Source organism: Lytechinus pictus, chromosome 12 (genome assembly GCF_037042905.1).
Source record: "Lytechinus pictus isolate F3 Inbred chromosome 12, Lp3.0, whole genome shotgun sequence".
NCBI classification, from domain to species: Eukaryota; Metazoa; Echinodermata; class Echinoidea; order Temnopleuroida; family Toxopneustidae; genus Lytechinus; species Lytechinus pictus.
This window is the reverse complement of record NC_087256.1, coordinates 29,966,925-29,991,171: the sequence shown is the minus strand read 5'-3', so window position 1 is coordinate 29,991,171 and position 24,247 is coordinate 29,966,925. Positions and strand designations below refer to the sequence as shown.

The 24,247-nt window shown below is 35.0% G+C and overlaps 1 protein-coding gene across 2 annotated transcripts; it reads left to right on the top strand.

Moving 5' to 3' along the window:
* Positions 1-459: 459 nt before the first annotated feature.
* On the top strand, positions 460-23,965 carry LOC129272771 (mitochondrial proton/calcium exchanger protein-like). 2 transcript variants are annotated; one of them, XM_064107393.1, is made up of 15 exons: positions 460-1,031; positions 3,170-3,242; positions 4,759-5,290; positions 6,521-6,664; positions 7,274-7,426; positions 8,149-8,352; positions 9,197-9,316; positions 10,358-10,489; positions 11,798-11,959; positions 12,842-12,943; positions 13,587-13,712; positions 14,436-14,522; positions 17,540-17,730; positions 18,378-18,519; positions 19,296-23,965. In XM_064107393.1, exons 1-15 carry the CDS (start codon positions 944-946, stop codon positions 19,467-19,469), a joined length of 2,430 nt encoding a protein of 809 aa, XP_063963463.1. In that variant the 5' UTR covers positions 460-943; the 3' UTR covers positions 19,470-23,965. The 2 variants fall into 2 exon arrangements, with proteins under 2 accessions (XP_063963463.1, XP_063963464.1); XM_064107394.1 differs by lacking the exons at positions 17,540-17,730; positions 18,378-18,519; positions 19,296-23,965 and adding an exon at positions 15,246-15,385 and having other exon boundaries at positions 476-1,031.
* Positions 23,966-24,247: the final 282 nt, after the last annotated feature.

Below are 24,247 nucleotides of genomic sequence, written 5' to 3'. Positions count from 1 at the left end.
CTCCTTCTCCTTCTTCTTCTTCACCTCCTTCTCCTTCTTTTCCTTTTTTTTCTTCTTCTTCTTCTCCCTCTTCTCCCTCTTCTTCTTTCAGTCGTACCATTTTTTCGCAAGATCGTATAGCAATTCGGCAGATAAGTGGACCAAGGTCATTAGTGATATAGTGACCCATTATTCTTGAACCATGTCGATGGCCTTTTGTGTATGATGTAGACTATTATTTCATACATGTTATGAGTTTTTCAACGAGATTGATTACTATTTATTCAGATTAAAAAGGTACAAAATGTATACAAAAAACGATACAAAATCGTTTACAGTATCGTCTATTCTGCTATTTTTATGGTCTTTTTGATATCATTTAGGCGAAAAAATTTGCATTACAAATTACGTCATGAGCAAAATCATAAATCAAGTACGAATACGAAGACTAATCTGGAGGTCAAAAGTGGGTCGAAGGTTTCCTAATCATTCGCTGTGCACATGCTACGTAATTCCCGTTGACTCACCGGTGATCGGACCAGAAAAAATGTTCTTTTGACGAGGGAAGGTTTATTTATTCTATTCGTCGACGGCAATGCCATTCTTAATGGAATCATATTTGTTTTTGAAAGAATACAAGGGTATAGTTCATCAAATCGTGCTGAATTATTGGGAAAATTTTGGATATTTTTCACCGGTTACGGAACATCCGAGGCGAAACTGACGATTGGTATCCCGAGCGCGCAGGCGTGGAACAACTAGCACCGCACCGTATGAAGCTCTCTTCAAAATCGGGGTCGAGTTTATGTGATGAACTGAACCAGAACACTTATTTTTCGGTTGAATTCATAGAATTTACGATTACGTTGTTGATGAAGATAAATCGTAGGACGAAAAAATAAAAAGAAGGGCTTGTTTTGAATATAGACTAACGTGGTTTAACTTAAATAAAACTTAATAAAAAATGTCTGGGATTTGCAGGTTGTTGATCCTGCCAAGCAGAATTTCTCGGTCAGCTCTCGGTGTCGCACTTCGAGGAGATATTACATCAGGTATTGCCTTGCCATCAATATTATGCAACCAAAGGTCTAATCTGTATTTATTTAATCTTTCCAGGTAGAATTGCATTATCATGATTGCTCATTACAAATTTTATATGTAATGTTAAATCTACATTGATTTTTCTTTAATTCCAAGTTCAGGCATTGTCCTTGACACATCTTAATATAAGTTATATTATCATGTTTTTATTACCTAAAAAGTTTGGAATGAAAATGGACAAGTTTCATTGACAGGCTTACCTTTAGAATCCAATCAATGTCATGTAAATGTCTCTTCTTCCTGTCATGTTTGTGATGCCTCGTTCTAACACTACTACACTAGTAGTAGTAGTATCCATGCTCTCAATGAGACTGAGAGTCTCATAATTGATTATGTTATGACATTGGATAAAGTTACCGGTATAGCGGTACCGTACTGTCTCCGAATTATTGAGCAAAAATAATTTGATCAAGAGTAGATCTAGATCTACAGATTTATTTTGAATAAATGGCTCATTTTTGCTTAAAATTGAAATTGATCTGTTGTAATTGGTCATGTGTTAGTGATTAGGCCAGTTGTAACCTTTTTTATTGTAATTCACATCAGTGACATCACATTTATAAGTACTGTACCTATATATGGTAGTGGATCGTATTACCGAACACTTTTCATGAATTCAATCATATCAAACACATTATTTTCATGAAATTCACCAAACTTTCACCATAAATACACAATTAACTACAAAATATCAATATGTAAAAATTTTGCCGAAATCGTTTTTCCTTTTTACGATATTAGCTTCCAATCGGACCCCTCTTCGCATGTGAAATATTTGGGTCACTTGAAAAAGGTATCGTATTACCGAACGTGTGTTATCTATGGGAAAAGTTGAGAAAACAACAAAATCACTGATGAGCTATTTTGACCATATTTTATTATTTTAAGAATATTAAGACTTTGAAAATGGTTTTTTTACAATTTTTCATCATCTTTCTATTCAAGTTCTCTTTGGAAGGATGTTGCAAAATTTTGAGCGTAAAATTATTTTCTGATGCGTATGATGCGCTCGTTCGGTAATACAAGGCCGGTCGGTAATACAATCACTCACTATATATAATTTTTTTGAAATCTCTTTTGCTCATTTTTCTAGACCTACACCAATCACAATTCTTTGACTCGCTGTAAAATCCAGAGAACAATAGATTCGGTCTGTTCTCTTGTTTAAACTATTATTAGTGAGTCAGAGAATTGTGACTGGTAGTGTACGATCACTATCATCACTAGCTAATCAAAAACATTTTACCTCGAAAAGCAGGGATGAGGGATGTATTCAAGCTAGGCCGGTATACATGTACATGTACTTGTGAGTCCCGACTCGAGTCAAGAGGCTGCTGGAGAAAACCTCCCATAGTCGTAGACTTCCTCAACTACATCCCTGCCAAATATGTTTTAAATCTTTGGTACTGTTCTGAAGTTGAATACGTGTGGAATTATAACTTTTTCTCTGATAATTTATGATGAATAAATAATTCATAATTAAGTAATAACGATAACGTAGAGGTGTGGCTCGGTGGATAAGTCTACTTTGAACCACAAGGTCCGAGGTTTAAATCCCACTGCAGCACTCGCGTCCTTTAGCAAGGCGTTCATCTACATTTGCCACTCTCCACCCAGGTGCAGTAAATGGGTACCCGGTAGGAAGGAATTTCATGAATGCTCGAGCGCCCGATCAGGGTAGCGGTGCTAAAGCCAGGGTAAAAAAATGTGTAAGATAGACGGGCATACACACATATACAAAAATATGTTATTCATGTAATTATGATTTCATGTAATAACATAAACAGGAATGTGGGTTCATGAGTCCACCCACCTATTGCATAATTCATGACGGCATTGCTAAAAGTGTTTTCACAAAATATTGCTTTCTTTGTATTAAAATATTTGTTAGATTTTGATGAAATTTTCAGCCTTTTGCTTAGTTAATTTTACATGTTGTAGTCCCTGGAGTACCCCTTTAGCAAACTAGAGATAAAAGTAAGTGTAGTTAAAAGATTCGAGCAAGTTGCATTCAGAAAAATAAAACTTCAGTTTGAATGTTTTTCTCTTAGTTGGATTAATTTGATTGATTCTTTTTCCCTTCATCAAGGGCTGATAGTAACCTCACATCAAGACTACAGCCATGGATTATCACACAGAGGGAATACCAGGAAATGCAACAGGTATAGATAATGATAACGTTTATTTCATGATAAAGTTGACTAAATTGTACATGTATGTGACGATAGGGTTAGGAAAATAACAGTAATAAAACTTATGATGTTTGTAGTAAAAGTGATGGTGATGATAATTGATAATGATGGTGGTGATGATGATGATGATGACGACGAAGATGATGATGATGATGGTGTTGATGGTGGTGATAGTGATGATGATGGTGATGATGATGATGGTGATGATGATGATTGTCGTGATGGTGATGATGATAATGGTGATGATGATTATAGTGGTGATAGTGATGAAGATGGTGATGATGATGATGGTGATGATTATGATAAAAAAATCATAATACATTGAAATATGCATTTACAGTACAGTGATTGTTACAAAGGTTTTGGGCACTTTCTTTAAAGCCTTTAAATAACCTACAAATCTGATCTGTACAGTGCTTACAGAAGTTTGATTATCACAGTGATACACAGGAAAATTAGGAGGGGGGGGGGGATGGTGTAAATGAAATATACATTTCCCCCCCCAAATACTATTTTCTTCAAAGTTCGACCAAATGTCTTAAATATTAGGTACAAGCCTTAACATGTTTTTGTCTCGCCTGCATACATATAGCAGAGCGAGACTATAGGCGCCACTTTTCCGAGGGCAGTGGCGACGTCGTTAACATTGGGGCAATCAACATCAAAATCTTAACCTAAGGTTAAGTTTTTGAAATGTCATCATAACTTAGAAAGTATATGGACCTAGTGCATGAAACTTTTAAATACGGGTAATCAAGTAGTACTGAACATCTTGCCTAAGTTTCAGGTCACTTGACTAAGCCCATTTAGGGTCAATGAACTTTGGCCATGTTGGGGGTATTTGTTGATTTCCTTCATAGTTCTAGTTCATGAAACTTGAACATAAGAGTAATCAAGTATCATTAATATCCTGTGGGAGTTGCAGGTTACATGACCAAGGTTATTTAGGGTCAATTAGATTATAAATGTTGGGGGAATCAAAATGAAATCTTTTGAACTCACACTACTCATTGTCATAATTTTGAAAGTATATGGATCTAGTTCATGAAACTTGGACATTAATCAAGTATCAGTGAACATCCTGCATGAGTTTCAGGTCACAGGACCAAGGTTAATGAACTATGGCTGTGTTGGGGGTATTTGTTGAATTGCCATCATAACTTTGAAAGTTTATGGATCTAGTTCATGAAATGTGAATATAAGGATAATCAAGTATCACTGATTCACTGATCATCTTGCACAAGTCTTCGGTCACATGATCAAGGTAAAATGTCATTTAAGATCAATGAACAGTGTATTTTATTTTGTGAATGGTGGTTTTTGTGAATGATTATTCCATAGTTGTTTTCAAAGTCAGCACTGCTGCTACTAATATATTGAATCGCGTAATGCAGGTGAGACTGCCAGAGGTGTTCCACTTGTTAGTCAATTGCCGTTTGCTCTCAGCATTAATCTGACTCTAAATTTATATTTCATCCTCCTTTAGGCATTTACATGTATCAAGTAATTGCAATAAATGGCCGTCCAGAGATCACCTAGCCCAAAGATATCCAACATCAACAGAGCATAGGACTTCATGTGTATCACCATTCCATCTATCACATATATCCCAAGACTCTATTCGAAATGTGCCAACAATTTTAGAACCTCAACATGTCTATGCACAAGTTATCAGTATACGTAACTTGCACGGGTCCTCTCGGTTGTACGACCTGGCCGACCCGGAGTCAAAGGTCGAGAGGACCGTGAAAGCCTTGAAGGATAAGAAGAAAGAGAAGGAGAGACATGTGGAGAAGGTGGAAGGAGATACGAGGGAAGCGAAGCTAGAAGACATGGGGGCCCTGCCCCGACCGGAAGTGATCCTGGTGCCGAAGAAACCGATAATGGTTCGGATTAAGGATGAGGTGATGCACTATGTCAATGGCTTCCGGCTGTTTGGAGTGGACCTTAAGATTGCAATGCGTCACCTGTGGGCGGTTCTGAATGGTGGTAGTTTGACCAGGAGAGAGTATAGACAGGTAAGTCTTTATCATGCATGTCTAACTTGAATACCAATTCTGCCTGAAGTGGTGTTTTAAATGTACTACAGGCAATTTGCCCATGGTAAATATTTTGGGATCACCTCAATCAGTATATATGTGCCTTACAAGAAATTTTACTTAAGCAGAGTGATATTATACAACACATGTTTTTGCATAATCTGGTCTGAAAATTGCTTTCAATTTAATCAGCAAATGTTTGACTTATGGAAGGTCAACTTTATACATATACTTTTAGTGTATAGGTGAATGACTTTCTGGACACTGAACCTGTTTTTTTTACTTTTGCCCAATGACTCTGAAGATTTTTGTGTAATGCCACAGTCATAATGGAGGAACTGACTCCAAAGCGACTGATGGCGTGTTATTGGAAAAGCTGTGTCAATGGAGTGATAAGTAAAAACCCTTTTCGGACATTTTATTTTTATCCGACAAGCCTTGTTTCATTTGACAGTTATGATAGTAACAGTGCTTCTCAGCCCATCAAAATCAAGGAAAGATGTCAGATCCGACAACTTGACGGATAAAAATGTGGATGGAACGCTTTCCAAGGCCCAGTATTACAAAGAGTTATGATTGATCCAGTCAATCTCAACTGTATGGAAATCCATCCATGCCATAATTTTTCTACAGGAAATTTGCTCAATCTCTTTAGTAAACAAAGAGCATCACACTGAATCTTCAAGTAAATGATTAATGTATGAATATACATCATATCTAGAGAGTATTTGAACAAATTTGCATTTTAAATGTTGACATGGCTGGCTTTCCACAGTTGTGGTTGATCGGATCAATCGTAACTCTATGAAAATCCATCAGTGCCATACTTTTTTCAACAGGAAATTTTCAAAATGTCCTTTGTAAACAAAGGAGAACACACCAAATTGTCAAGAAGTCAATGAAATTTAGGAATACACATGTACATCATATCTAGCAAAATTTGTTGAACATACGTGCATTTATATATTGACTATGCTGGCTTTCCATACTTGCAATTGATTGGATCAATCGCAACTCTTTGTAAGAAGGGGCCCTCGAGTTCATCTGGTTGGTGTGACTGCAGTATAAGATGTGTGTTTACAGTGCACCACTCTGGTACGCTTTATATTTTGTAGACTTTACCCAACCCATATGTCTAAAGAGGTTCGATTATACCATTCCTATTGCTTTCAATGAATAATGATGCATCTTATTCTCTTCTCGTTGCAGTTTACACGTACTGCCTCCGATCTGTTCCGACTCGTTCCTTTCTCTGTTTTCATCATCGTACCGTTCATGGAGTTCCTTCTTCCAGTCGCCCTGAAGCTCTTCCCGAACATGCTACCCAGCCATTTTGAAACTAAATCCAAGAAGGTGAGGTCAAACTTTGGGGTGGGATTTTTATTCACACTGTGTGTTTCCATCTTTCCTCCATGTACTTTCCTCTGGTTTATCAAAATGTTCATGTTCAGTATCTCAGGAATATGTTATCCTGTGATATAAACAAACAAAATTGATGAAATTCATTTTTATTTGTGAGTGTAGTGATTAGGGTATCTCACCACTGATAAGTAACAAATGCAATGGAGGTACATGTACCTCACCACTGCATTTGTTGCTTCTCTAATTCTCTTATTCTGATCCTACTTACATTGTTTAATGTTTATTAACCTTGCTATTAACATCGTTGTATGAAAATAATTTGTTTATAAATGCCTTTTTATTGAGACCTCCATATTAGTATTTTTCTACATTATGGTACAGTTTGTATACTGAAAAAAAAAACCCAACCATTTCCATAACGGGCCAGTATTCCATTCATTTCATGTGGTCTTTAAACAAAGTTTCATCTATAAATGGGTATGTTTTTAATTTTTTTAAGTAACTTTGTAAATATTATACCAGTCATTAAGTGAGGCTTAATACTATTTATTAATGTTTACTTGTGCAAATCCTATCGATGGATTTTCCATGTGTTCACAGGAAAAGCGTTTGAAGAAAGAATTGAAACTGAAGCTTGAGATGGCCAAATTCTTGCAGGATACCATCGAGGAGACAGCACTTCAGTCCAAGAGAACCCAGAAAGGAGATACTGCACAAGAGAGTGCACTCCAGTTCAAAAACTTCATGGATAAGGTAGTCAAGTTACTTCAGTCACAAGCATAAGATCTATTTCGGCATTGAAATCAGTAACTGAAACATATCATGTGACTAACAAGTGGCAAATCAATACTGGTTATTTATTTATTTATTTATTTATTTTGTTTTGTTTACCCAGGGTAACCCCATCAGTGGACTAAGCACTGTTTTTCTTTGGGGGCCCTGCATACAAGTAACAAATACATATATATAATAAATACAAACAATGTAAAAGTAATAAACAAGGAAGAAAATATTTTCAAAGAGACAAGCAACCTGCAGGACATACACACAGACATACTGAACATACTGGTTGTTGTTTTGTCCAAAAGTATAAGTCATGGCTTATATTTATAAATATGTTTGTTAATTGACTAAATGCACAATTTTACAATATTCATTTATGATATCCTAAATTAAACATGACTTTGAAGTAAACTCATATTATGCGTCTGTATTTGTAAGCCTATGCTCATGACGGTTCCATGACATTAGCTCCGGCGACAATTGCTACGCTCTAAATTCCACACACTAATCGAATTACCAACTTAAGTCCTGGGTTTAACACTATACCCTACCCTAAACCTAACATAAAACCCTATTGCAACCCTAACCCTATATCTTAGACGAAATTAAGCTTGGAGCAATTGTCGCAGGAGCAACTTTCATGTCACCACTCATGAATGTATAAAGTGCTCTCATTTATTTTTCCTTGGCAGATCCGAGAGACTGGAGAACAGGCTAGTAACGAGGAGATCATGAAGTACTCTAAACTCTTTGAAGATGAGCTTACACTTGACAATCTCTCCCACGACCAGTTGAGGGCGCTAAATAGGTTACTACAGCTACCCACCATAGGGACAAACAACATTCTCAGATTTCAACTCAGAATGCAACTCAGGACTTTGATGGCTGATGACAAGGTATATTTCATCTTTAATTTAATACCAACCAAGCATTTGATATGATGATAGTAAACTCTTAGCTATAATGCTGCCATAGTATGAGCATTCACATTCAGAAGATATATTTTTAGATCCTTTTTTTGGGGGGGTGGGGTGGGTTTTACTTAGCATGATTCTGTAACAAAATAAAACATATGTCACAAATTCCAGATTGTATTAAGTTTTAATTGCAGAAATTAAATGTAAAAAAAACAGATTGTTTCAACCAAAACCATTGATCTTGCAGATTGAATGTTGCATATATATATATATATATACACAATTTTTTAAAAAGTGCACACCAAGAATACTTGCAGCATTTCCATTTATTTGAATGTAGGATAAAAGAGCACTGTCCATCAAATGCCATGCTCATGGACATATAAACAATTACTTTTAATTTTACCAAAGATGGAATCTATTATAAACCACCTTTCCAGTTTTGAGTCAAGGTGTTGTTGTTTTTAAGTGCAAATGCCTCTAGAGACATTGTCTATTAAGAATAAAATTGTTTAACTATTGTCGAGAATAAGCTGAACATTAACACTGCTGTAAAGTAAATCATTAGGCTCATTCAAATTGCAAGTAAAATATAAAGCCAGGTAGTAGGGTAGCACCCTACCAGCCTGTGGATCACAAGCCTTCGGCTGAAAAATCTGAAGAAAAAAAGATATATTAGAGGAAGACGCCACAGTTACAGGCTGCATATATATCTGATTTGACCAACTTCAGACCTGACTAAAATGTAGCGATTGTTTGAATGCTGTGTTGTGTTTTTCTCAGAGAGCTTTTAAAGCAAACAATTTCCTCTCTTCTCAAACAGATGATCAAGAAGGAAGGTGTAGATTCCTTGACTCAGAGTGAATTACAAGCAGCTTGCCAAGCCAGGGGTATGAGAGCTCTTGGTGTGTCTATAGAGAGACTTAAATCACAACTATCACAGGTAACAAAGCTTTACTCTACATTCTTTGGTACTAGTATTTCTAAAAATGCCTTTTAAAACAGTTTTAGCATAAATTTAGGTATACAGTTATGCCCAAAAGTTAGTGAACCTCACCACAAATTGCATTCTTCATGCTGAGTGTTGAATGTAGACAACAACACTACAATGTTCAGTGATCAAAGAGAAGCAAACTGTATTGAATGTGATATTTTATTACCTGACTGCACAATTAAATATAAAAAATATGGCACAACTTGAACACTTTCAATTTGTTCACTTTCTGGTGGGGTTCACTAACTTTTGTGCACCACTGTAACATTACCGCTGAATAACCTCTTTGAATTTTCTCAAAATATTCTTGTCATCCAGTTTCTATTGTATCATCTTTTGGGCAAAAAGTTCTTTTATTTCAAATTTGATGGAAAATTATTTTTATTTTAGTTAAGTAAACCATTTCTGAATGCCATCTCTCTGAAATGTCTGCCTTGAAATGAGCCACTACAGTGTGTTCTACGACAGCACAGTCCTGGCTGAAGATCTAATTTTCTCATGTCATAAAAACAATCTAGATCACTTTGCTTCGTTTGGGAGTATCTGTATCGAAATATAGAAAACGTCACAAATATCCTAACATAATGATATAATACAGTCATATCTACATGTACGTTAGTGACCATCCACCTGTATGATAATAATGATCATACTTATAGCACATATCACATCAGGTTTCTATATAATGTGGGTATATATATATTGTTACTTTGCTTTAGCTGGACAGCCTTTTACAGTGCACAAGCATTTGAAGGACCTACTATCTAGAAATACAAGTTTGGTTCTCCCTTGAAATATGTTGACAAGGACCTGTTCATAACGTCAACATGCTCATTAAGATTGCTTTTCTTGTCTCTCTTCAGCAGGTTTAACTTATAATGCAGTGTATGATGTAATGATGATGTAATGATGATGTAATTATATGATATTATTAGATGCTGATATGGACAATGTCACTTTGTGATTTACATAATTCTGTTTCATTATTAGTGGCTTGAGCTTCACATAGATGAGCAGATCCCGACATCCCTTCTGCTTTTATCAAGAGCGCTCTACTTGCCAGAGCACTTATCGACTGGAGATCAATTGGTTGCTACCATCGCTTCCCTGCCACCAGAAACGGTAAGATTTCACCTGTCATCATAAGGGGCCATGTTGCATCATAATAATTATTATAGTATTAGTAACTTCACCATCCATTGGTATGGTAACTACAATGGTAATGATACTAATCAATCAATAATAATTAAGTATTTCATGGAAGGTACCATTGGATGGAAATGTTACTATACAACATAGAAATGGACACTGTCATAAAATATGGAAGTCTGACCTCCTTCCTGAAATGTTTACATGTATCTCTGATTTCTAATTTGTCTGAAAATTTATAATGCACTCTAATGAGCATGACTTGAGCTGTTCACAATATGAAATAAGAATGGAGAAATCCGGGTCTGGCGTGCAAAATGTTGATTATTTTATGGAATTTTCCATCTGCAACCATCTTCTTTGAAGTATTTTGTTCATGGTGGGGGGGGGGGGGTGAATAACAAATGCAAAATGCGTATGTACATGTTATCTGCAACAACTGCAGAACCTACAATAACAAGGGTAGTGAACTGAAAATCCTTTATGCCAACTAGATAAAGAGCCCAATAAGCAATAAGAAAGCACATCCCAATGCTATATACACAGTGCATTGTGCTTGTATGAAAATGGGAATACTCTTGTTTAGGGTTTGCCCAAATCATTACTGAAATCCCTGTTAATGGTCTACAAATCAAGAACATCTCTTCGCAAAATCAGTTATTTAGGGTGCCCTTGTGGTATGACCTTGAATCCTCGTTCAAGGTGCTTTTTGCAGGACAATTCTTGCGGATGCTTTTTATTCTTCAGAAGAAGGGACCCCCCCCCCCTCGGGCCTTCACAATTGCCATGTCTCATGAACATTTATTTATGTCAATGAACAATAAACAAATCCCTTCCCCCTATATGTTTGACCTAATTAACACATTATGGTAAAGCTTAGCAACGGTGGCTGAAAAGGCTGAAAATGAAGGGCAGTTATAATAAAAGTATTTCAACCTCATGTATTAAATCCGGCCTCCATTTACACTTTAGGAACTGCTCAATACATGATAATTTGATAACATGACATCTTTTGATTCGACATAAAAAACGGAAAAAAATAATTTCAGAATAATTCCACATATAAAGGGGTCGGATAAGTATTCCATCATGGCTTTAATGAAGGTTCATTTATCGTTGATGAAATGATACATTTGTTACTGATCAAAAATATTTAAAGTGGTCGGATATTGTATTCCATCGTGGCGTTAATAAAGGTTCATTTATCATTGATGAAATGATACATTTGTTACTGATCAGGAATATAAAAACCATGAAACTATTTTCAATCCCAATTTACAGGCGGATGAAGCAAAGGTGAAACTTGCGGAAATCGAAGGTATCAAGGTAGATAACACTGAGAGGCTTAAGATTACCAAGAAAGAAGAAGAAGAGATCAAGAAGGAGAAAGAAGAGAAGAAACTCAGGGAAGAACAAGAACTCCTGGAAATGGAAAAGAAGAAGGTAAGAAAGATCTCGAGCATTTGTATGTAGTAGAATATGTTTTGAATCCATTGGCTGATTTGACAGACAGAAATATATATGTTTCTCATTTGTTTGCAACAAACTGCTGTAAGACAATTCATAAATACCCAGGAGGGATTTGAACCCTTAATAGACCTGTGTCTTTTTGCACACTTGCTTTAATTCTCTCATCAGCAAAATAGTTTTTGCCTATACCTTTTATGAAAAATGTTCCTTTTCTTATTAAATATATTTTAGTTTGTGTTTTTTGTTTCTTAATAAGCACCTGTGCAAATGTGTCTAAGATAGTACTTGTTGAAGGTCTGCCCTACTTTACTACATGTATCTACCAATTTGGTTTCAGTGCTGTTTTTTATGGTATTTTGTAAATATGGGGGGGGGGGGTTTCATGTATTCCCAATGTATGCTCTGTCCAACATACCTGGCTCATTGCATAACCTGTGAGCAAATAATACTTGACCCTGCATTCAAATAACCTTAGTGGGGACACAACCTTTGCTTTTGCAACTCTGCTAATTTCGCTGGCATAGGATTAGGGTAAGGGTAGTGATCCAGTTATGGTAAATAATGATGGTGTTATTTTATAAAGCGCAAATCCCGTCCGAACACGCTAGTGGTGCTAGCCCAGCAAACAGTTCCTTTGTACGTTCACAGAAAAACTACAAAAAAACACAAATTCATGATGTGATAATTATGAAAAGGGTTGGGTTTAGGTTTGAGTTTAGGGTTTATGTTCAGCTTGATATGTGAATTTTCCATGAGAGCAATTGTCACAAGAGCAAATGTCATTCAACCTGACATTGCATCCATTCGTTAAAGAAACTAAATTCTGTTGGTACTATGTGGCTGTTTTGTTTATAGGCTGAGAAGTTGGAAGCAGAAGTGCTTGACATGGGTGAAGTTCTGGTAGACAAGGCACCTATCCTCCAGGAGACAGCACGCGTTACAGTTGAAGAAGATCAGGTATGACCCTACTCTGATAATTTTTTATGCCCCTGCAGACGAAGTAAACTGTAAAAATATTGAATGGATTAAAAAAAAATTTGGTGTGTAGGTAGATGACATCAAAATACAGGCCAAGTTCGAATTTGGAGTCCGCAGGTCAAAGGTCACAGCTCATTAAATATGCGAGTTGGTTTCCGCACAATAACTCGAAAAATATTTAAAGGAATTCAAAAAATTTTAGTGTGTAGGTACATGAGACCAAAATACAGGCTAAGTTCGAATTCGAAGTCCGCAGGTCAAAGGTGACAGCTCATTAAATATGTGAGTTGGTTTCCGTGCAATAACTCGAAAAATATTTAATGGATTTAAAAAAAAATGTGTGTGTAGGTACATGTCAAATTTCTAGTTCTATCATGATTATCTTTCAACAATGCTTATACACATTCATGCTTTCTAAGCAGTCAGATGTACAGTGCACATCCAAAAAAAAAAACACTTAGAAATTACACAGCATGAAAATGAGCATTTCTGCTCACAAGAATATATGTGAAAAAAAATTATCCCCATGTTGTTTATTTTTCAATTCCCAGGACTTTTTTAAGTGTAAACATTTTATTGTTACTATAATTTAGTTGCTAATAATTGTTGTGTCTTTGATCAGGTGACAAAGGAAGATCTGACTGAGCTTGGTGAGGTACTGGTTGAGATCGCTAAGGAGAAGGATGCCTTGTTTGAAGAGAAGGGAGGTCTAGAGGAACTCAAGGAGGACGTAGAGGAGTATAAGGAGGTAAGACGAGAGATGTACTTAGTTTTCTGATCAACTTCAAAGATGCCAGGAAAGTGGTACTTAAGGGTGATATGTTGAGAGTGTAGTTGAGTATTTCTGTAGTATATAGTATGGATATGGTTGAGTATTTTTGGAGAATTGTACGAGTGTGTTTGGGTATAGTTGTTTGGATGAGTATGATTGACTATGGTTGAGTATGGTTGAGTTTACTATCTTCAATACAAGTATGGTATAGTCGAGTATCGTTGAGCATGGTATAGATATGGTATGAGTATGGTTGAGTATAGTCGAGTATGGTATGAGTATATTTGAGTATGGTACGAGTATAGTTGTGTATGGATTAGTATAGTATCAGTATGATATGAGTATAGTCAAGTATGCTTGAGTAAGAATGGATGGGTTTGGTTTAGTCTGGTCGAGTATGATATGAGTATGGTATGACTATAGTCAAGTATGGTCGAGTATGGTATGAGTATGGTACGAGTTTGACTATATTTTGAGTGTGGTATGAGTATGGTATTAGTGGAGTATAGTTATGAGTATGGTTGAGTAATGAGATTCAGATTTAACCTGATGACCTCATCTTACATGTATATGTAAGATACATGAAAAATCTCTTGTGATCTTTATCATTAGTTATTGTTTTTTTATTGGAAAGATTAATGACTGTTATGAAATTTGTCTAAAATCATTTAATTATCCTTGGTGGATTGTTTTTTGCAGGATCTGGAGGACTTGAGAAGAGAAACAGAGGATGTTGACATGCCGGATCTTACTGAGTCAAAGTCATCTGTCAGGCTAGGAAAACAGGTGAGACCAACATTCCTAAATTAAATGATACTAAAATATTCATCACTCCCAAATGTAGTGATGGAATTGTTATTTTATCCCAATTTCCTTCCAGTTACTACTAGTACCTGATTTGAAAATGGATTAAAGAGGACGGAAAATTGCCCTGTATATTAAAGAGTGTATAGGACTAGTCTGATTGGCAGAATGAAAAAGAATGCTTTTTTTTAGTATCTGATATCTGGCATTAACCTTGAGATGAGTGTGATTAAACACTGAATAGTGATAACGTTTGCAATTCGCGCAGTAATTGTTGGAAAAATATGAATTTGAGATAAGAATATTTATGTGTGCTTCAGTTATCCCTGTGTAGGTTGATTGTATTATGGGCAGTTTATGGAAAATTGTCTCGGAGTACATGATATTATTAAAGAATTACATAAATACAAAAAACTTATTAAAGAATGAATAATAGTAATGTTTTGAATTATGAGATTAGAAATAATATTAGTACAGATTCCTTGACGTATGTATGTCGGATCAAATAAAAGTATGCTTGACTTCTCCCTGTGTAGGTTAATCGTACATGTATGATGGGCAAGTTATGCAAGATCGTCTTTGAGTATGTGAACTTATTAAAGAATGAATAGTAATGTTTTGAATTACAAGAGATTAGAAGTAAAAATATTTTGTACAGATTCCTCAGATCAAATAAATGTATGCTTGACTTTTCTCCTTGTGTAGGTTGATCGTATGATGGGCAGGTTATGGAAGATCGTCTCTGAGTATATGAACTCATTAAAGAATGAATAATAGTAATGTTTTGAATAACAAGAGATTAGAAGTAAAAATATCAGTACAGATTCCTCAGATCAAATAAAAGTATGCTTGACTTCTCCCTGTGTAGGTTGATCGTATGATGGGCAGGTTATTGAAGATCGTCTTTGAGTATATGAACTCATTAAAGAATGAATAATAGTAATGTTTTGAATTACAAGAGATTAGAAGTAATGATATTAGTACAGATTCCTTGACGTGTGTATGTCGGATCAAATAAAAGTATGCTCGACTCTTCTCCTTGTGTAGGTTGATCGTATGATGGACATGTTACGGATGATCATCTCTGAGAATATGAACTGGAATGAATAATAGTAATGTTTTTAATTATAAGAGATTAGAAATAATATTAGTACAGATTCCTTGACGTATGTATGTCAGATCAAATAAAAGTATGCTTGACTTCTCCCTGTGTAGGTTGATCGTATGATGGGCAGGTTATGGAAGATCGTCTCTGAGTATATGAACTCATTAAAGAATGAATAATAATGTTTTGAATTACAAGAGATTAGAAGTAAAAATTGTTTGTACAGATTCCTCAGATCAAATAAAAGTATGCTTGACTTTTCTCCCTGTGTAGGTTGATCGTATGATGGACATGTTACGGATGATCATCTCTGAGAATATGAACTGGAATGAATGATAGTAATGCTTTGAATTACAGGAGATTAGAAGTAATAATATTAGTACAGATTCCTCAGATCAAATAAATGTATGCTTGACTTTTCTCCTTGTGCAGGTTGATCGTATGATGGGCAGGTTATGGAAGATCGTCTCTGAGTATATGAACTCATTAAAGAATGAATAATAATGTTTTGAATTACAAGAGATTAGAAGTAAAAATATTTTGTACAGATTCCTCAGATCAAATAAAAGTATGCTTGACTTTTCTCCCTGTGTAGGTTGATCGTATGATGGACATGTTACGGATGATCATCTCTGAGAATATGAACTGGAATGAATGATAGTAATGCTTTGAATTACAGGAGATTAGAAGTAATAATATTAGTACAGATTCCTCAGATCAAATAAATGTATGCTTGACTTTTCTCCTTGTGCAGGTTGATCGTATGATGGGCAGGTTATGGAAGATCGTCTCTGAGTATATGAACTCATTAAAGAATGAATAATAATGCTTTGAATTACAGGAGATTAGAAGTAATAATATTAGTACAGATTCCTCAGATCAAATAAATGTATGCTTGACTTTTCTCCTTGTGCAGGTTGATCGTATGATGGGCAGGTTATGGAAGATCGTCTCTGAGTATATGAACTCATTAAAGAATGAATAATAATGCTTTGAATTACAGGAGATTAGAAGTAATAATATCAGTACAGATTCCTCAGATCAAATAAATGTATGCTTGACTTTTCTCCTTGTGCAGGTTGATCGTATGATGGGCAGGTTATGGAAGATCGTCTCTGAGTATATGAACTTAATAAAGAAGGAATAAGAGTAGTGTTTTGAATTATAAGAGATTAGAAATAATATTAGTACAGATTCCTTGACGTATGTATGTCAGATCAAATAAAAGTATGCTTGACTTCTCCCTGTGAAGGTTGATCGTATGATGGGCAGGGTATGGAAGATCGTCTCTGAGAATTTGAACTTATTAAAGAATGAATAATAGTAATGTTTTGAATTATAAGAGATTAGAAGTAATAATATTAGTACAGATTCCTCAGATCAAATAAAAGTATGCTCGACTTTTCTCCTTGTGTAGGTTGATCGTATGATGGGCAGGTTATGGAATATCGTCTCTGAGTATATGAACTCATTAAAGAATGAATAATAGTAATGTTTTGAATTATAAGAGATTAGAAGTAAAAATATTTTGTACAGATTCCTCAGATCAAATAAAAGTATGCTTGACTTCTCCTTGTGTAGGTTGATCTCATGATGGGCAGGTTATGGAAGATCGTCTCTGAGTATATGAACTCATTAAAGAATGAATAATAGTAATGTTTTGAATTACAGGAGATTAGAAGTAATAATATTAGTACAGATTCCTCAGGGGTCTGTTGCAGAAAGAGTTGCGTTTAAACGCAAGTAAAAAAATCAATCGCAAGTCCAAAATGCGCGCTGTTGATTGGTTGAAAATCAAGTTGCGCATGATTTTTAGAGTTGCGTTTGATTGCAACTCTTTCTGCAACGGGCCCCTGATCAAATAAAAGTATGCTTGACTTTTCTCCTTGTGTAGGTTGATCGTATGATGGGCAGGCTGGAGAAGATTGTCTCGGAGCTGGAGGAGCAGAGGACAGCCCTCCGGGAGGAGCATGCGGAGATGAAGGAGAATCTGGAGACCAAGAGGAGAGTAATGGATGAAGGAGACAACTCCGAGGAGGAGCAGGAGGCCTGGGAGCAACTCAAGCAGAGGGTCACTAAAAAGAAGTAAGAAAAAGACCTGGGGTCCATTTTTTGCAGAAGTTGGAAGTCTTTGGTTTGCGGACATCCTATATCTGGAGTAATGACATTCCTTTTATTTTGGAGGGCGGGGGGCCAGGGTTCCAAGCCCATCAGGAAAATCAGGGAAAGTTTTACTTTTTTCCAGTCAGGGAAAAATCAGAGGAATCAGGGAAAAATGCCTGAAATGAGGGGAAAATCGAAGAATTTTGATCAGCCCAAAAGTCGAAAGCACGGTAGTCAGTCAGATTCTGTTATATTTTGTTGCATATCAAAACAACATCCATTGAATGACTGGTTATGGTGGTCACAATTAGTTTTACATTATTGTTTTTATACTGAAAATACATGTAATTCATTGCAACAAGTTGCGAAAACGTGCAAAATTGGGAATGGGTTTAAATAATTATCAGGGAATTTAAAACTTCATCAGGGAAAAAAAAGGGAATTTTGTTTTCTTGAAAAGCTGGGAACCCTGGCGGCATTTCATATCTCTGAAGCATAATGAAAAACATCCACAGCCCCAATTTGGTAGAATTCACTTCAACAGGCTCCATTTAAGTCCATGTCATACTTTTCAGGTTTTAAAGAGCTGCTCTAGAACGATTAAGTATAATTCTCAATTTGACTTACAGGAAGAATCTGATCCGTGTGGATGAGCTGATAGATGCTATGCGTAAGTTTGGCAAGGTGTCTGATGAAGATAAGCTACAGCGTATTGCCGAGGTTCTTGATGAGGATCATGATGGTGCTATACAAGTTCAGGAAGTACTCAGGGTAAGTCTCACTATTAGAGATTTAAGCTTACCACCCCCCACACACTGATTCACACTCTTTCTTTCTTTTTTTCTTTGAATTGCTACAATGTCTACATTAGCTGGTTTATATTTTTCTTAGTTTTATGTGTGATGAATGAATTAATATGTAATCTAAACAGATTTTGATTATTAATTTAAATGACACCACATGATTTTTTTTTCAAACATACATGCATTGGTACCAATAATGCCCTTTGCATTTTCAGTTTGATTTAATTTGGTGAATGATAAAAGAGCAATGAAGATGGAATACCTTGTTTTGCTCAAGGGCTTAAGCATTGTGCAATTAATCAAACCATGGACTTATGCATGTCTTAGTCCATGTAGCCATGACACTCTCACTGTTTTGGCAAACAATGTGTTTTTCAGATTTTTTTAGAATGAAAACATTTCATGTCTTTCATAACTCATCGATGGTAAACATTTTTTTTAGGTCATAATACATTATGTTTACCTCATCAATCGATATGGGCATTAGCATTGATATAAAATGTGTGCTATTTTATTCAGTTGTTCATGTGTTGATATGTCAGTCATATCTCTGGAAATTATTCAGGATGCTTATGAGAACTTGGTTTGAAAATTATCTGTATTAACTTGATTAAAGTTACTGTTCCGTTCAATTTAATTGATAATCTTCATTGAATATTTTCTTTTGCGACCACCTTCACAATCTCATCTATGTGATGATGGCATTTCTAAAATTGTCTTTTCTTTTGCTGTGTTTTTGTCCAGGTTATTGAGACAATGGCCAAGGAGGAGATAGCTCTCAACACCAAGCAGATCGGAGAGGTGATGGATCTCTTGTCGAAGGAGGAGATCATGGAGGAGCTGGAGAAAGACGTGGAGCGGGAGGAGAAGGAGATACTCAGGGAGAGCTCCAACTCCAAAGAAGTAGAGAAGAATTAACGGTTGTAGGAGAAGGAGGAGAATGAGAAGGAGATCTTTTCAGAGAGCTCCGGGCAAGAAGAGAATTAAAGGGTGTAAGAGAAGAAGGAGATGCATGATCTTTTGAATGTGCTCCAAGATAGTAAAAAAGAATTAACGGTTGTAGGAGAAGGAGGAGAATGAGAAGGGGATCTTTTGAGAGAGCTCCGGGAAATAAGAAGAGAATTCAAGGTTGTAAGAGAAGGAGATCTTTTGATAGAATTCCAAGAGAGTGACTGAGAAGTAAATGTTATGAGAACAGGAGCTATGAAGGCTACAGGAGTAGTAGGAGAAATGTGATCTTTTGAGAGAGCTCCGACAAAGATAACAATGAAAGGTAATTTTCAAGAGAGCTCTTATAATCTTCTATTCCATCATTGTGTAAAGCGCTGTGAAACGATGATATATTGTGTAAGCGCTATATAAATGAACATATTATTAAAGATAGTGGGAGCTTTTGAGATCTTTTTAGAGACCTTTAAGGAAGTGAGAGAAGGTTATAGTGTGGGAGAATGAGAAAACATATTTCTCAAGAAAGCCCCAAGGAACTAGAGAAGATTCAATTAAGAGTACTGGGGCAGAAGTAGGATATTTTTTTGAGAGAGCTCCAACATCAAGATGTATGGAGATCTTTCAAGGGAGCTCAAGTAAAGTAAGAAATGATTTTAAGTTTGTGGAATCAGGTGTTCTGGTGATCTTTCCAAAGAGCTCCAAGGTAGAAGCAGAAATGACTAAAGGTTGAGGGAATAGGAGCTATGGAGTTGATGGAAGCTCTTGCGGAGTAGTACTAGCTTGAAGCTCTTAGGAGATGGATTGTATCTAATGATTTCTTATAGAGAAGAAATAGAAAAGTCCTAGAAAGCAGGAGCCACAATTCATTTCAAATTTATATTTTTTTCCATTTTCACAAAATATCATTTTTCAATATAATCTATACAAAATGATTTGTCATGAAAGGGTATAATTATATAAAAGATTTGTTAACAGAAGAAGGCATAATTCCCTTAAAGCAGAGCTTGTGGTGGGGATGCTCACGTAACACAAATACAAATATTATTATGAAAATAATGATAATAATAGGCATTTATATAATGCCATCTATCTATAAATATTCTATTCGAAGGCGCACAAGAACAAGAGAGAGTTTGGATTGAGTGTCATGGTGCCAAGAACTAATACTGGTTGGTGGAGCTGTCGATAAGATTTAGTAGTACAGAAAAAAAAATATTAAGGAAATGAAATTGGGTGCTATTTAGAAAGGCCATTAGTGAATGCATTCCCTACCCTATATCCAAGTGAATTTTAAAGGCTTATTTTAGGATTATTCAAGAGTCAGACTTGAAACCTGTGATATCAGATAGCAGTGCTATGATGAACAGTTATTACAAATATGTTTATATGAAAAGAAAATGTGATGGTTTTGTTTAATTGCAAGATAATTCTTTCCTTTGGGGAATGTACTCTAAGAATACCTTGGGGAATGTGTTCTTGGTAGTTGGAGTCCTGCATGATATGTTTTACAAACATGTAAAATTCATTGATGATGTGATAGTTTAAAGAACTATTTTTCTTTTACTGAAATATTTTAGGAATAATCCTATTCAGCTACTAATAGATTTTAATTTGTATCTAGTTTCTATGAAAAAAAGAATTAAAATGGTTACATTCTTACTTCCTCAAAAATGATTGTGTCATAAAAAAAATGATAGCGATATTGAAGTGATATGATATATATATATATACATATATGGATATGTACCATTATCAACTCTATCAGCAATATGAATTAGAATAGTGAACATTTCATTAATTGTTTTTAGAAAATAGTTTTAAAAAATTCCTGTCCCTGCCTTAAAATGGACGGTCAAGTTGTGGGAAAATGAAGACAATAATAGAAATTTTTCAATTTTTTTTAGGATGAATATTGCAATAAAAAATTCAATTTGCAAAGCATTTCTCTTTAAAATGCCCATACTTTGTGAAAATATGACCAAGAATAGCAGAAATATTTGGGTAGCAACATGTGGATAGTCCCATACATGCCTTTCTGTGTTCAGTGCTTGTGACTATCGGATTTATTATCTGATTCCATTTTTTATTCTAAAATCTCCCAGCTTTCAAATAATTTTTTGCTCTCGTGTAGCTATCATCTCCCTATCGTCTAGGCAGTTTCTTCCATAATTACATTATCCTCATTTATTTCCGAAAACAAGTCATTGGAATGGATTATGAGCAAGAATGAATTGTAAGGTATGATTTTTTGTTTGTTATTGGCAGCTGCATATTGATTTAACAAATTTTCTTGTACACTCTATAATTTCTTATAAGCACCGTAAGTAAAAATGCCACTTCTTAAGGAAATTCTGAAATATGATGTTTGGAATGAAATAAAATGTTTATATTTCATTGCTGCAGTACACATTATTTTAATATTTTATCATTTATTTGTAAATAGTTGATATTCCTTTCATATGGGTTGTTGTTTGATTTTATCAGTGGATTTCATTTACTATACCACACTTCATTTTTGTTAGAATTTTCATGCTTTTTTGTGTCCTGAAACAGAATTAATTTTCAACTTAAATTAGAGGAAAGGGAATTTATCACTGGAATTCAATTTTGCTGTGGAAAGAAACATAATTTCCTTACATAAATTTCAGAATATTGTAATCTTTCAAAACAGATCTGAAACGATTCTTTTGCTGCATACCATGTATTCTGTGTTGAAAAGGACACAACACATGTTGAAATGAATAATGTTGTAGGATGCAAAATACAGTACATGTGCTTAGATTTTAGAGTGATTTTATTTCTTTCTCTTTTATGCATTAGAGCATTTTATGAAGCTCATTGGGAGTGATTTTTCACCCCAAACTCTTTGCTTTCAGTCAATCGCATGACACAATTTCAATCTGCAGTGTAAACACTAATTAAAATTTCATGAAATGCTCCAAGACGTATGTAAGCTATGCTGCCGAACTTTGGCAAAAGGAAGCAAGTTACAAAAGTATCATTTGTTGTAAATGAGCAACGTGTGTTCATCATTTACTTAGGCGTCAATGCAATTTAACAGCATATTTTCTTCAATATCTTTCCATAGAACGATCATTTCTTCCCCAAAATTTGCCTGAACAGGCAACATAGAAAGGAGGTTTCAGAAACAACAATAACTCAAATTTGACAGATGTGTCACTTGCTTCCTTTTGCCAAAGTTGGGCAGTAATAGGCACAATTTCATTACACCTTCAAATGATGTTAACTATCACTCAGCCTTGTCACCATGGTAGTTTACTATATTGGGAAATTTACCATATTTTGAATTCTATATAAAACAAGCCCAAAGTATTAGGTACGTCGACGGGTAACTTTGCTTGATATCAAGTGTGGAATGACTCATTTGAGTATTGACAACTTTCCGTCTGTTTAGTATTTACATTTTGATTTCCAAGTAAAAGATGTTTTGTTGAAATACTTTTTCCCAAAATGCTTTCAACATATTAAGTATTACTCTTATAAAAAATTCACGTCTTGGCCCAAGTAAGGTTATACTTCACATTTCACTTGATAATGCAATTTTTCTTTCAGAAGATGAAAATGAAAACAGCCTTGATCATAAAACGGTCAGTTCATGTGAATTGCCCATATTTGGAACTTATAAAAATTTGGAAATGACCGAGTTTGGGATCAAGGGTGGAATATATGATCAAATACTGTCAAAACCACTGCACCCTGCTCTGTGGAACGTAATGATTTTGATGCGGGCTTGTGTTTCTTAAATGTGTGGCTTCATGCCCCTATGGATTATTTGTTAACAGATAATGTTGCATGGTGCAATAGTATTTTCTTTTTTGCAGAACAATTATGCTGCTTTATCAGATGGTATTAATGGTAAATATTTTGAGCAACTTGCCTACTGGATTACTGAAAATTATTTCTACATACTACTGAATAAATTCCAGTTTGTCAATAATAATTTTATTTGATATGTAACCATTTTTGAAGAAGCATTATTCCTTTAAAAGCTCTAAGAGCTTGAGCATCTATTCCAACAGATGATTGCATTTATTAAATTGACTAAAAGTTGAATATTTCTGTAAATTACTTCAAGTAACTGTACCAACAGATTGGTTAGTTGTACAGTGATTCATTGTTATTTTATCAAAATATTTCATTTAATAAAAACTAAACATGATGATGGGTTATGCATAAAAATGAATTTTACACTAGCATATCATGATGATATGGAATAGATTATGTAGCACAATATATGCTTAAAAAGCAATCACACTTTGCTTATGTTTAGATCTGACCGCTTGTGAGTTGCCATGTCGCTAGACTTTGTTTTTGATGGACTTATATGATATACATGTAGACCATTTGTTTTAGTGGATGAATGTATATAAATATCAAAAGTTTTATATCACTGTGTGAGAAGCACATGTTCATAATATTTAAGAATAAATGATATGAGAATATGAGTTGCATATGCCTTATGTTTTTGTGATACTGTGCAATTAGAATGATTGGAAAGAAGAGAAAGTGTTGAAAAAAAATATTTAGGAAAAGGTGCAAGATCGAGTGAACAGCATATGAAGAGAATTAACTTGAAACTAGAATTTGAATTCGTCATGAGGACGAATTAGGTGATATGTCTCTGATTCTTATGATCACCATCTAATTTTGGATCTTTATCACCATTTTCATGCAGATCAATATGATCATGATCATAAACGGACTTTTATTAACGAAAGAACATATTG